This window comes from Opisthocomus hoazin, chromosome 1, assembly GCF_030867145.1.
Source record: "Opisthocomus hoazin isolate bOpiHoa1 chromosome 1, bOpiHoa1.hap1, whole genome shotgun sequence".
Taxonomy (NCBI): domain Eukaryota; kingdom Metazoa; phylum Chordata; class Aves; order Opisthocomiformes; family Opisthocomidae; genus Opisthocomus; species Opisthocomus hoazin.
In genome coordinates, this window is record NC_134414.1 from 45,815,673 (window position 1) to 45,831,339 (window position 15,667).

The following is a 15,667-nucleotide window of genomic DNA, read 5'->3' on the forward strand; positions in this document are numbered from 1 at the left end:
GACCAATCCATTAGTATATAAACACTATTAATAGAGTGGAGAGGGAGAAGCACATTTTTTCTGTCCCGGGGAATAAGAGGCTGGCCACTTCTGGTAGGAAGGCATTTGATCAGGTTTGTCAGAGCCAGAAGACCATGGTGAATACTTTCTCATAATAATGAGTAGCTCATTCCCAAAAGAAGTGAAAGTTGGTGTCCGCAAGCAAGTTTTATCATATTCCCTTTAGACATCACTGAAGCTAAGAGCCCAGCAGGATTGAAAGGAGGTTTAGATATTTATATTGATAACAAGACCATCAGCTGCTACACTGGACAGTATATATTCTTTTTTGTAAGAAAATAAACTCTCATATTTCAGTGCATAACACTGCTACTAGAAATGCGGGATAGAAACAGGCTCAGTGGAAATGTTGCTACAGCTTTCGGTAATTCCCTTAATTTCTCTCTGAGGCTGTCTACTGTTAAAAAAAGACCCTGATGGAATACCACACTGATCCTCCATGGCATGGCTTGAAAAATCAAGGAACCCAGGCAGTGAACGAAAACCTAACTAACTGCTACATTTTTTTTTGCAAATTTATTTTTGAAAAATAATGTGTTGTGTTGATTCCAAGTTTAAAGTGAGGCACCAATAACCCACATCAAGGTTATTATGTGGGCGTTTAAACACCTCCAGAGTCCTCTGAAAGAAGTCCTAACATGGAAGAAATAATTTAGATGGAGTCAGAAGAACTATTTCTTCTGCCTAAAACCTGATGTTCTTCTAAAAGCAAATGTCCTCAAAGTTTTCTAAGCAGAAATACGCAATGGTTATCTTTAACAAGTCAACATTTTTCAAATGTTACAATACAGTTGATCTGAAATGATATTTTTCATAAACTTAAAATAGAATGAACTGAGACCTCACATAGCATACTTTATTAACAAGCCCAGGCTCATAAATAGCATGTCCAACCACAGGAGGTATTTAAGGAGGGATGTAAGATTCCATACCTTAAATGAATGAATATTAACATCAACCTGGAGAAGGTTATGATTATATCAGACTGAGAGCCCTAAGACAAAGAAAAAATGTACATTGGATAGGCTAAAGAAGGACTCTCAGTCAGTAGCAGCAAAGGTTCCCTGTACAGATCTAAGTGTTGAGCAGAGTGCAAGGAATGGGATTTGTCACTCCCACATTCACTGAAATAACTACCTGCAAGAGAATGAGAGTTAGAAGTGATCATACTGCAACTGAGCTAACACTAATTGTACATTTGAGTTACATATCTAGGGAATGAGAACCAACTGAGTGTACAATTTAACTAAAACTCACGCCTTTCTGGTTTCTTTAGTTACTTCATTGCAGTTCTAACAGGTGAGGAAATACAAATTCTTAGTCATTCCCTCTTCAAAAGTTATTTTGGGCTTCAAAAGGGTATGTTACTCATCAAGTAAAATTTTCTTCAATAATAAGGAATACTGTAATAAATTCCTGCCTGTCTTCTGTACGATCAGGATAAATTTTAAAGGGCCACTAATTCAAGCAAAAATTTGCATAAATCATTCTGTGTCACTGAAATGTTATTGCTAACCTCAGAAACTGAAGTCAAAGAAGTAATATGAAACAAATTACTGTGTTCTCTCATTTGCCTATATAGACCTATCAGTAAGATACCACTTTTAATAATTCTTCCTACAGTTTCTGGGACAGAGAATAGTTGCTGAATATTCTGATTTTCCCCCTAAATATTTCCAACTTGATAGTTTTGCTGTTGCTGTTCTTTCTATGCACTTACTGTGCATCAAGGAGAAATCTCATCATCATGTCTATTCTGAATGCTTATCTTCAGTTAAGCCACTCACCACTGCTCCTTCCATTCTTTAGAAAACAGTATTTCTTGGGATTTAGTGACTGTTCTGCACATGCACATGCACTGAGTTTGAATCTCCCACTGTGTTTCAGGAACGACTTCACTGAAATTGCATGGGTCTTCAGAGAATAAATATTAAGTGAATTTCAGTCACAGAATTATCAAGACATTTATTAGACTAATTGAGAGTGCACGAGACAAATGAATGGGTGAGGCACTTAAAATTTCAACCTAAGATTTCCATGCTGTAATCCCTCTTCCTACCTACCTTCCTCTCCCATATTTCAAAATCTGGACTAGCTTGTTTGTTACATCTTCAGTCTTATCAAAATAAATAGACATATTGCTACCTGATTTTCTTCTAGCTACAATAATCCTGTTTTCCTGCTGCATTTCCTATCTCCTCAACCCCAGGCTTCTTATCTGAAGTCACTACATACTGCACTAGTAAACTATCACTGCTCATCACCTGCTGTGAATCACAAAGTCACTGCAGAAACTAATTAGGGACCCATGGCTGGCAGGATGCAGTAACTGCTTTCTGCAGCTCCTTGCCCCAAAATAAAAGCCTACACAGACTATACCCTGCTAGTTAGCTGCTACACAGTAAGTGCAATTTGCATTCACTGGTCAGTGCCCATTACTTCTCAGTGATGACCATTCATCACTGGGAGAAAAAGGTCACTGTCAGCCACCAACTGGCAACTGCTGTGTGAAGAAATGGGTCAGCAATGATCTCTTACCACAGGATAAGCAGTCAGTGTGTCCCCAAAACTGAAATTGCCAAATACTGCAGTAATGGCAGGTGGCACTGATGGGTTGCAGCGTGGCAAACCCAGTTTGCAGTACCTGATCAGCTTACAGTAGTGAAATATCTACTTTTGTCAGGATAGACATCACCATCGATAGTGTTAATCAGCTACACCCAAAACCAGAACAGGGCTAGTACCAGTCAATGATAAGTAGTACTTCTAGATAGGTGGAGTCCCCACTAATCAAGGCTAAATAATCAACTCGTTTGTAGCAAGTATCAGCCCTTCATCTCTTTTTATCATCTTACATTACCCCCATGCCCAAGTTTTTCTCTTACGTTTCACTACGATATCCTCCCACTCTATACCTACTCTTCAGTGGCACAACATAATTTTCCAGCCGCATGTCTTTCTAGCTGCAATAACCACAACTGCTGCATTTCCCAAGCCCTTCTCTGCTTTTCTCCATCTACATATGGGTACCCAGCCTATGATCTCTCTAAAAGTTGTTCAGCAGATAAACTGGAGTTGCAGCCATAGCTAACTGCTGCCCAGGCAATGATTACTTGCTACCTTGCTGTCTTTTCCTTGCCTGCAAGCCAGAGACGTGGCAGCCTTGGTTTACAGCAAGAATGAGGAAGACTAAAGAAGTGCCTCGACGTGTGACATGAAGCAGTGGTTGCCAGGGGTTAGTTTAGATATGTAGTCTTTCCTAAGGCTGATTTCTTCAGAGTCGATAATAGATGTGGTTGTTGTGGGGGTTTTTCCTCCCCTTGCTTTTCAGGTTGTATCCCATGTTTTTGGCAAGGTCTTTTCTAAGCAGACTTACTCTAAACAAGAACTGGTAAAAAAAGATCTTAAGTCAGATCTTAAAGTTCTGGAAAAATGAATGCCCCAATTTTTCACTGTTTTGCATTTCACATAATAAGCTCGTATCCAGCATTTTTAATCCAAACATCTTAAAGAGGTCATCAGCTTGATTCGTATTTCACAGATGTAGAAAATGGATAATGAAGTGAATGGATGCTCAGTAAGATCGTTTCAGAGCCAGGAATGAATAACAGTGCTTTGAATCCCTTTCCAGTGTACTGTGTGTGCAATAATAAAGAGCTGTGGAGACGGCTGTGAAACGATAGAATCACCCCAGTTCAAGTGATTATATAGAAAAGTTTGAAAAGAAGTGGAAAATCAGTCTTTGGATGAGACATAAAGCAAGTAGATAAACTAAATGTACCTTCCTCCTTTATTAACTTTCTTAATGAGGTTATCTCTGACTGTCAGGAACTCTAACGAGACCAACAACCATCTATTTTAAATGCCAAGCAAACGCCTGTTAAGCAACAGACTCCCTCTTCGTGGGGCTGATGCTCTCGAATTCTAATAGTAACTGACAAGACTTCCCCATCTGGACTCTTTTTTTTTTTTTTTTTTTACTTTGCATTTTGAGTATGTGACAAAGCACTGTGCAAGGGATTGCCTTTACAAGCAGAGCTGTATGTTTTTCAAAACGGGTGAACAGCATTGTAATAACATATGTGGAAAGATCAAAATGCAATTTCTTTTTATTATTCCTATTATTGCATTCCCCTACACAATGGCAACCTCTTCAGAGACATCGTCTGCAACATAATATTGATTTAATGCGCCACTTCATATGCCTGCCACGTCCTCAGATTAAAGATTCAAATTAATATGACAAGTGAAACACTAAGAAATTCAACAAATCACCAGATAGGCTTATCCACACAGGGTACATTTTATAGTAAAAAAAATCCAAAACAAACAAAAAAAAACCTACCCCAGCAGCCACAGCTTATGCGTAGGCCAGATTTAATTTACTTGATTGATCTCGAGATCTTTGAGTGCAAATTCATTATTCTCTTATTAACTATTATCATTATTGGACTTTATCAGGAACCTATAAACCTATTAAACTAGTCTTAAATGTTGCAACCTATTTATTGAATACACCAGCAATGAAAAATTAATTATTAAACAACCACCACAGGAAAACATCAGTGGCCTTGTCACCTCAGAGCTAGATTGATAGAATCTTACCTGCTGGAGACTGGGGCCCTGCAACACTCAAATATAAACCTTGAAAGGGTAACGCTGAGTATGTCACAGCATAAGTCACATTTTTAATTTAATCTTTTATTAAATGTTAGATTGAATAAATTTATCCAGGCTTCACAGACTCTATCTTAATAAATGAATTGGCTCTCTTTCAGATGTAAAAAATGGTCACAGCTTCTCAAGGACATCAGAAACCCTGAAGCATAAGACACCAGTAAATACAAAGAGCAAAGGCAGCATGGACAGTGATATATTTGCAAGCACTGCGGGTGAGCCCTCACTTTTAAAATGCTGAGGCTAACAAAACAAGGGCAGTGAAGTCCCAACATGGGAAAAGCACCTGCAGTAAGAAGCTGTGCTTGAGTGCTGTTGCATGAACGTGTGTGTCCACTACTGGAAAAAAGTGGAAAGGATGTGGGTTTATCACCCTTCTGCTACTACATTTCAGGATATGTTTGCACGTTTAAAATTTCATGAGTGGTATTAATAATTTACATTTCTCCTGTCCTTTAATTTTCTAAGGCTAGACTTTGAAAACAAAAGGCAGGGAGATGATATATTCTCTCCCTCCTCTGCAGTTATCTACAGCACCTTCACTTGCATTTCCCTGTAGAACAGCTGTCATTAGTAATATATAATTTGGCTAGGAAAAATGGTTACAAGTTCCTCAGTCAAAACCAATATGCCCCTACCCTGGCACATCCCTCCAGAGACATCCTAAGATTTCTGCAGGCGGCTCCATATCAAAAACATTTGGCTTGCATAAGGCAGGACAGCTCAACACTTACCACTCAAGTAATGAAAGGCTTTCACAGCATAATCGAGCTGTACTATATATTTCCACAGACACTAAACTAAATGGTTGTAAACGACTGTTAAAACTGCCAGAAAAGTTCCCTTCCTCCCACTGTCGAGTAATAAAAAATACTCTGCATGCTTTTTTTCCCAGAACTCTAAAATGTTGGTGTTCAATAGCTATTCGTCTCACATTGCCACACATGGTACGTTGTTAGCCAGCAGAAAAACAACAGGTTCCAACAAGCAACATGCAAAACCACAGAGAGCGGTGAGTTATGCTAAAAACGTCTTCTCCTGCAGTCTGCGCTTCTTGAATTCATGCAGCTGGCTTCCTCCTGCTGAATGCACGAGAGCATTTGAACAAGAAGGTAAAAGGGAAGAGGACCGTGAAACTTCCTTTGAGCCCTGCATTTTTGCAGAAATCCAGGAAGCAAATTCCCAGCACATAAAGAATGTAAAGTGAATAACAAAGCGAAGTGCATGATTCTGCTCAGAAGTTCTAAATACACGATATTTTTGATCTAACTACATGACACTTGCCACTCCACTTAAAATTAGAATATTCATAAAAGAAGTAATGTGACTTCATATAGACATGGAGTCACACGGAAACATAAGCAGTAAGATGAACTTGCTACCAGTAAAAATGACAAAAAGCTACCAGTAAAAATGACTTGCTACCAGTAAAAATGACAAAAAGCTGAGTTACACTGTATTTAATCCTATCTGTCTTTAGCTGACCCAAGGTTATACTTCATAACCTCAGATGAGCAGTGACAGTTTATACCAGAAACAGCATATTTATACATAAATTTTATTTATGTATTCCAAATGTGAAGGAAAAGTTATGAAACAAAAATGCCCTTTTTTGTCTTTATTATCTTAGGATAATAACTTAGACATTAGTGGACTCTCCTGAAGTGTGCAGCACTGGATCCAAACACAGAAGCTGGTTTTGAAACTATTATGCAGTACATATATATATGAAGAATACAAAGGGTTCAACAAATAAATGAGATTAATAGTGTCTTGAAGTTTAGTTTTGTACTGGTTTTGGCTGGGATAGAGTTAATTTTCTTCATAATAGCCTGTATGGGGCTATGTTTTGGATTTGTGTCCAAAACAGTGTAGATGACACCCAGATGTTTTAACTATTTCTGAGCAGTGCTTGCACAGCCTCAAAGCTTCCTTTGTTTCTCACACTGCCCGGCCAGCAAGTAGGCTGGGGGGGCATAAGAAGTTGGGAGGGGACACAGCTGGGACAGCTGACAGCAACTGACCAAGGGGATATCCCACAGCGTATGACATCATGGTCAGCAGTGTAAGCTGGGAGAAGAAGAAGGAAGGGAGGGACATTTGGAGTGATGGCGCTTGTCTTCCCGAGTAACCGTTACATGTGATGGAACCTTGCTTTCCTGGAAATGGCTGAACACCTTCTTGCTAAAGGGAAGCAGCGAATTAATTCCTTCTTTTGCTTCGCTTGTGTGCGTGGCTTTTGCTTTACCTACTAAACTGTCTTTATCTCAACCTGTGAGTTTTTGCACTTTAATCCTTCCCATTGTGGGGGAGTGAGCAAGCAGCTACGTGGGGCTGAGCTGCTTGACAGGGTTAAACCACAACCGGTTTGTAATTATTCTCATAACAAGTAAAACCCTTCTTTTTTTTTTTTTTTTTTTTTAATGGCCACTGTCATTTCACAGGTGGTTTTCTTCTTTATGACCAAATCACCTTTCTTTCATGGTGGGAAAGAAGATAGATTCAGTTTTAAAGGAAGTTCTTTCAACAGAAATTCTTTTAGACACAGTTTCAGCTACTAAGACAAACCAGTTGCTTTAGTGCTTTCTAAGAAACTACTGCATTTTACTGCATGTTTGAGGTACACTGCTTTGTAACTCAGGCACATAAAAATGTTAACACTTTTAAGCAAGAGTAAGTGTATACATAAACAAGTAAATAACTATGTTTAGTACATATGTTATAAGAGAGTAATAAATCAAGCACAGTATAAGTAGCTCAAAATGTTCCAGCTGCATCTAAACTTACCCGCATGGAACATGATTACATCTTCTGCCCAGTCCATATGCCCTGATTTCCTTTCCAGGATTATCAAGACACTGAGAAGAGGAATATGGCAGATGTCCTTCTGTTACCAAAACACAAAATTTGCATCCTGTTGGGAACCTGCTCCCTGACTTGGACAGCTGCAGGGCTGATACGTCCAGTGCTATGGGTATATTCATAGTGTCTAGCTCCTGTTCCAGAGTGAAAGGAAATTTGATAGTGGTGGCATGAAGGGGCTTATCTCTGTACTCCTTAAGAAAATAGTGACTGATTGCAGGAGTTGCTACCTGAGGATACACTCTCAATCCACAGTATCTGAATACTCTCTCTATTAAAATGACAAAAAAGTGTGGGAAGTTAGGCAGGGGAAGGACTATAAAGCGATAGTTACAATAATAAGTAAATCCTAATCTTTTTCTAGTGCTTTAACATTTATCACTTTTTCTAGAACTGTAAAAATCTCAATGTTCCGTAGTTATAAATCTCACATTGCTAAATATGACACTGCATCATGTTAGTTCACTTTCTCTCTAATGAGAGGCAAAATTCATGAGCCTGTCTAAAGAAAGCTATAGCCATCAGATACCAATTACAGCCTGTGCTTTTTCTGTAGCCAACAAAAAGATTACATATTCTTGTCAAATAGGATAAATATCCATATAAAATTATTTCAGTATTTTTGGGCAGAAGATAACTTGCCTAAATCTTTTTCTTACCTGCTACCAAATAAAAGAATGCAAGCTGAAACTTGTACTTCACTGCAAGTAAACAGGTATCCAGCTGAAGCCTTCTGTCCAGTAAGATCAAACAGACTTATAATAACTGGCATAGGATGCTCGACTTCATCCACAATATAATATACACAGTACCATTACATCTACAACAGCTGGTCCAGGCCAAATCTAAACCTGAATCTAAAATACGATGCAATTTAGGACATTCAGGTGCTGTCAAGAAAGTATTTCTCTACTCCAAAATAATGTTCTTCTCTAAAAATAGCCACTAGATACAGATTGATAACAGACTATCTGCACTATCAGTACTTACAAATGGGAAACCCTGAATCTACAACCTATAACTCGCATATTAGCTTTACCAAAACCAAGGATATGAGCTTTCAAAACTTTATCAAGTGATCCAATTTATAGTGCATCAACAAAGTGAAAGCACATCAAAGAGAAGATCAAGTGAAATAATGGCTTTACTAATTTTAACAGAAGAATTTACTTTCCATTTCTCCCCAAACCACAATACTTTTTTCATAAGGTGCACAGTAATGACAGTTTCTAACGGAAAATGTCTCAGAGATGTATGGATCTCAATAGATGACTACATGTCAAATGTTTTTGTTCTACACAACATAACAGATGGATAGCTGGATAGGTAAATGGATAGACACAAAGCATTAGTATGTGTATGCATACATGTCCATGCATGACTAGAAAGATCCTTGGCAATCCCATTAAATGCTAAAAAGACTTCTAAATGGATGTTAAATACAAATTAAAAAAATCGAATGTCTGTGACATGTAGGATGTCTGTCCTTTAGTAACCTTTGGTTTTGGGGATGAAAAATTGAGATCTGCCATCCACCTGTACAGTGACTAATGAGCTAATAAATTTACAGACAGATGAATGCAGAATTCTTGATTTCTCTTTAAAAAGGTACCTACAACCCAAACGAATTATTTTAACACAAAACAGAAGAGCCATAAATACTGTGAAAGGGCTACGTTTTCAAGAGCTCTATCCAAACCTTATGGACATAAATGAAACTTTACTGTGGTACCATTACTTGTGAGTATAAATACTTGCTCTTTTACTAAAGGTAAATGCTTTTTAAACAAATGAATTTCCAAAAGTTATGTGTATTATAAATGCTTTCACACATGGAAATTGTGAGGATTATAGATCATAGTTTATGTTATAGTAAGAAAGAATTATTATTCTTGGTGACTTCGGGCTGGTAATTCCACTCTTCTTTCTCACCTTTGCCTTCCCATTCTTCTCTTATGAATCCTATTTTTTTTGTAAGCTCTTTGAAGCAGGAGTTATTTATATATGTACTTTAGTTTTCCAGTATTGACTAGGGACTCCAGGAACAATTGTAATACAGACATAATAAACATATGTATGGATATTCACAGCTGAAGGTGTCATACCTACAGTATTGCTACAGCTACCTATGAAGATGCTACTTGGTTTGCAGTGTGTGCTATACCAAGCAAATTGATCTCACTTTTGTCAAAAAAACTTCTACCTATTTCTAACAGTTTCTGAAGTTCACTGTAGACTAACTTCATTTATAGTCCTTGTCACTCCCTTCCTCCCTTTCTCCCTTCACTTGTCTCCTTTATGTCCCTATGCAACATATTGCTACTGTGGGAGGTATTCACACTGTCTAACTTTAGTCAACTAATTTAGGGCTCTGAATCACCCTCTAGGAGTGCCTACCTCATAGAATATGACTATATATGGAATAATAGACATTTTTAAACATAGGTGTTCTAATATGTATTTTCTTCAAATGCCCAAAGTAGCTTGGCCTAGGTGGTGTTATTATCCCACCGCATGAAATGCTGCCTGTCAACAGTAAGTGAATTTAGGAAGTGTTCGGGTTGCAGATATTTTTTCACTAGCTTAGCACCTCACTTTCATTTTCTCTCACCTAGATTTAACACAGTAAGCACATTATCTGTAGGAAAGCATAAAATAAAAAATAGAAAATCAAAAGATTAAATGCATATGGTATTTACCTACGGAACTTGCTAAAAATTTAGTGGAATTTAAAAAGCACATGGCTCTCAATAAATTCCAGCATTCAGCCAAGGAGGCCGCAGCTGTGAGTATGACAGTGCATCAGTCCCGTGCCTAACCACGTCTTGACCTTTCTTCTGAGACTGTCAACAAAGGTGCCAATTAGAGTAATGATTAGAGCAACACATTTTGTGTTGTGCTAAACACAACTGTTACCAAGGGGACAAAGATCATACATTTTGCTTAACACTGGATTCCTGGTTGGCTCAACACAGATCTTCCACTGACTACTACTTTGGTAAGTCTCAAGTGGAGAAGCAGGTAAGTGCACCACTCGCATACTTTTCTTTTGATCTCTTGGGACACAGAGAAGCTTGTACTGTAAATATTCGAATGATTTCCTGGAACATTGTTGGTTTTGCTTTATTTATCATCTCTCTCACACAAATTAGGTGATCTAAGGATTTACTAAGTTCCTTTAATATCAGGATTTAATGTTAAAACTTTTTGTTTCGACATATCACAACTAATTATGTCAGCATAAATTATGCATCCTAATTCAGCATATTGAGACCTGCAAGCCAGGTATTCAAGATAAGCTTCTGAAAACCTCCCCTTCAACCTAGCCACAAGAAAAGGCTTGATCAACATATGTCTCAACTATCAGTTTATTCAGTTAAAGAATGTTAAATGTGATGTGATGACGAGAGACAGAAAAAGAAGAAAATATTTTTTTTCTGTCTCATTTGCAAAATGAATGCATGCAATTTAGACAAAACTTACAGAAGCAAGATGAAAACAATGTACAGTTGAATACAGACTGTCTACAGCATAAAAAAGCAGTGTGCTGAGTACTAATGGAAGGGAAAAGACTATGGGATTATACTACAACTTTAAGCTTTATCTTGGACTTCCATTAATAGGAGACATGTTGGTCATCTCATAGACAATATAATAGAAAGACCACAATCTATTTTAAGTGTACAGGAAAATGTTTATCTGACATAGGCATACAAAGAATTATTTTGAAAGAAGTAAGACATTTCTATCATGGTTCTTTAAATTTATAAAAAATGTACATCTAGCAATCCCTATTTATCAAAAGTTTAATTAGAATGAGTGGAATTAGTTTTACTCAACACAGCATTGTTTTTCCTTCCTAATCAGATCTGCTTTCCACCACAGTAATTAATAGGAATTGACCATTTAGGGAGAACCATAACAACATGGAAAGATCTGTCCAAGCAGGCTTTAAGTATAAGAAATATTTTGGATTTAATCTGTATAAAGGCATAAAGACTGCAAGTCGTGATAGGGCTGCTTACTTGGGTTTACCAGTTCCTGGGAGGTGGGAAGAACTTATATAACATCCACTATTTTAAATCTCACATTTCTCAGTTAATGTTATGGACAAACTTTAAACATTTGGCTAAAATTCACCAGCCACTTCAGAGATGTTTGCATGCAAACTAACTACCGCTCATTAAAATTCTTCTTTTACAGTTAGGCACAGGATTAAAATGCTTCTTTACCAGTCATCTGCTTCTTAAATTAAGTAGTATGGCTTTTTTTTTTCTTTTGGTGAGAAAAAATATGTTGTACAATAGCAAGCCACGATGTAACATTGACACTATTATCAACACTTCTGGCTGTACTCTAAATCTTTAAATTGCTTTCCTAAAATAAGTCTGGGACAAAAAACTCCAGTACCTTGAATATACATGTACTTTTGAAGTTATAGAAAGAAGTGGATTAAATTGATTTATTTTTATATTTTAAGGAAAAAGACAGTGTAACTTTATTACTTTGATATTTTGAGTTGTTCTTTGGTTTTCCCACTCCTGTAGCCCTAACTTGCTACTGCATGAGTGGCACTGTGTTGTACCTGCTCAGTGGAATATGAAATGGAACCTAAAAGTTAAAGGCCAATCTGATTTCACTGTTCAAAATCACTGACATCTGAAATTAAACAAAAACCAGATGAACAATAAAAAACGAATTAGAGAGTGAAGCTATGACAGTTACTATTGCTATTAGATGACAAAGCAGTTCTATTAAGTTACACATTAAAGACTCGCCTTTAGATAAAAATAGTAGTCATAGGCACCATCCTTTTCACAAAACTACAAAGATAAATACAAAGTTTAAATATTCAGAATAGAACATCTTGAATTTTAATGACACTCTTGTCTGATATACTTTAAAAATGAATGGGCAGTAAGAGCTTTTGAATATATCACAAGAATTTGCAATACTATATTTATGTTTCTTATTTTTATTTCCACAAATTCAGCCCTGGGTTCCATATCAATTAGGAAAATTCAAAGGAAGCACTCTGATAGTTATGTTTTCAAAAGGCAATCCACTCTAGGGATGGAAAACATTCACACCTGCTGATGTTACATGTTGCTAATGATACACTAATATACTTAAAATAGTACTTAATATGGATGAACAGGGTATACACATCTTGTGCATAGGCAAGACCTAAGTATCTTGTGAAATCTGTATTTGTTAGTATGAAGACATAGAAGTTTCTTTTACTAAGATTCAGCTAGGAGAGTATTTTCTTCTCTAACAGATAAAAGGCATGATTTTTTGAACACTACCTGTCAAATACTTGATTTGATAGATTCTGTATTTGTCAAAGTGGAATAGGTATGGGAAAAAATATTTGAAGCTAATGTAATAATTAATGTATCTGTCCATCTACCTTTAGCATTTTCAGCTGTTTCCTTCTGGGAACCATATATAACTCTGCTCTGAGAGTTTTGACTGGATGGTTTGAGGATCAGAGTTTGTCTTACATAGACAAGTATAATTAAAAGTGTCAGGAAAAAATCAATATCTTTGAAAAACAGAGTGCCATCACAAAAAAAAAAAAAAAGTGAAATCACAAGTGATTTGAGAGTGTTCATAAAAAACAAGCTTTTCAACTACATCTCTGTCATATTTGGATGAAATCTGAGTTTCACTGAAATAAAAAACAAAATTCCTTTTGATTTTTACTGATACAGATCTTACCTTTAAATTAATTTTTAAGAACTGAGTAGAATAATTGAATATGTTTATGTCAGTGTGATTGTACATATGTGAAAAATCCCCAACAATACATTGTCCCAGTTCTTGATTAAGTGTAAGATAGCTGAGTAAGGCTCTTACACAGAAACTTTTTCATAACTATGAATCTAAGGGAAAAAAAGCAAAAAAAAAGCCCAGCTAATTTAGGAAATGCTACCTTTTGTGCCTCATCATTTTCTTAGTTTACTTAGCCTAAAGAAAAAAAATCATAATGATTCTACAGTTTATATGATGTTGAAATGCAGAGGTACTAAAAACCCCACCCAAGCCTGCTCCCAATAGCTGCAGAAACTCCCATGAACTACAGCTGATGTTTTTTTTTTCACAGATTGAAGGATATGAAACAGGACCTTCCAAACAAACTCATATGTAAGCCAATATAATCCTTCACAGCTTATTCCCACTGTGTTTCTTCACTTATTACCTTGTACATTAAAATTTTAACCATTGATACCACTCCCCAAGAAGAATTCATTACCAGGGACTAACAGGGTGGAGGGAGGAAAGGTATTAAAACTTATCATTTGAAAAATGCAGCAACTCTCATGGGTCTTGATATCCTCCAAAAGTCTGGGGAACACAGGTGCATGCACAGCCTTTTAAGAAAAGGAGAGAACCAAGAAGCCTGCCTGAAAAGCACTGACAAATCTTTGCTATGTTCACATGAATTTTGATATAGGTTCTAGAGAAAAAGAAAAGAAAAAAAAAATCCTACCAAAAAATTTTCCGATTCTGCACTGGAATATTATCAGGATACAGATTTATTTCAGACAACAGTTTAATGCTTATTTACCGATACATTTTATCATGGTGGGTTTAAATGAAAAACATTGGGCTACAGGCTTAATTTAATGTGATGATCTCCCAGAGGTGTTGAAAAGTATTCTGTGATAGCCTCCTAAACGGCAATGCACCATTAAAAAGGCATATATTTATCTCTTAATGCTATCTGAATACACACACATTTCAGGAGGTATATTAACCTATAGCAAATGCAAAGCATGAATATCTTCGGTGTGAAGCCAGCAGCAGGCACAGTATTCTCATTGTTTTCCATACACATTGTTTCTGCAAAACTCTGCCTTCAATCACTTAACATTAAGTCATTTTCTTAGGTTTGGCTGGGAAACTAAAGACATAACTTTTTATTACATTGCTGCTTATTTTGCAAATATATTGTGAAAAACATTCAGCTTTCAATTGTTCACTGCAGTGAGCTCATATTTTTGGTATACATTTTTTTTCCTCTAAATTAACTAAATGGCACACAGTACAGTTTCTGTTCCTATATTTGATGCACAAGTGTCAATAATATAACATTATCTTCATTAATAGGTGCGACTGTACAATTTATATTCTATCCCTGTCACGTTCATATGCTGCACAAGCACTGTGGTATTTTAGAACCTTTCAAAATTAAGTGACAAGCATCAAGTTTTCTTCCTATTCTTCCTTCAAATAAGAAACTTTATTTATATTTTTGATTGTGCTGTATTATACTGATAATTTTTGTGTTGCTATGCATGAAAAAAAGGTCACAGTGGCAAGTTTTACTGTTATTCTCTTATAATTCAGCATCCTATATTTGACTGTATCAAAATAACTTGCTCCAGGAAAAAGAATATATAGAGTATATATACTCATATACACAGATATATACTTGTGCATATACATATGTATGTATAATTGGTCCACAGAATATATTCCATGTTCTGCCCTCAAATCCTATTAGGCTCCAGTACTAGTTGTAGAGAGGTTACTAGCATTTTAATAGGCTCATTCAGAAAAGAAAGACTTGATACCTGTTGACAACCTCCTTTCCACCTGAAATAGTTTGGTTTAGGGTTGAGTGGACTATGGTATGCAAAATACTGGTTTTCCTTCAGAAAAAACTTTGGCAGTATCGCGAGAAGTTCTGGTTGTCCTTACAGTTCCTTTACCAATCAGGTAGGGTTTGAGTTGCAGGTGACTGATCATATTTCCACCAATATGTTCAGGATCTCTCTTAGTGTCCGTTCTGAATTCAAGGCAGTGGCATGCATCTGTGCAAGGTGTCCCGAGCAGTCTGAGGAGCCTTCCTCTGTGTAAGCAATCTTCTTTGTGAAGAAAGGTGGTGGAGTCTGTTGCATACTGTAGGCAGTCAGGGTTGATGAAGCAGACATAGACTCTCTCAGGGAGAGGATGGGGAACACTTGAGAGAAAGAGAGAGAGATACCAGGAAATAAGCAGGCCTAGGGGACGTCAGGACATATAAAGCCTCAAAATAAATTTGCCTTTCCCCTTTTCC

At 36.8% G+C, this 15,667-nt stretch overlaps 1 protein-coding gene across 7 annotated transcripts in view; it reads right to left on the reverse strand.

Moving 5' to 3' along the window:
• The window catches only part of PCDH9 (protocadherin 9), a 731,424-nt gene that overhangs the window by 525,276 nt on the left and 190,481 nt on the right, over positions 1–15,667 (reverse strand). The window contains exon 3 of one of the 7 annotated variants that reach the window (XM_075422794.1): positions 14,342–15,571. The exons of the other annotated variants lie outside the window; for them this stretch is intronic. Within the exon in view, the coding sequence (XP_075278909.1) occupies positions 15,551–15,571 (21 nt within the window). The 3' untranslated portion in view covers positions 14,342–15,550. Of the gene's footprint in view, positions 1–14,341; positions 15,572–15,667 lie in introns of those variants that run through there. 7 annotated transcript variants of the gene reach the window in all.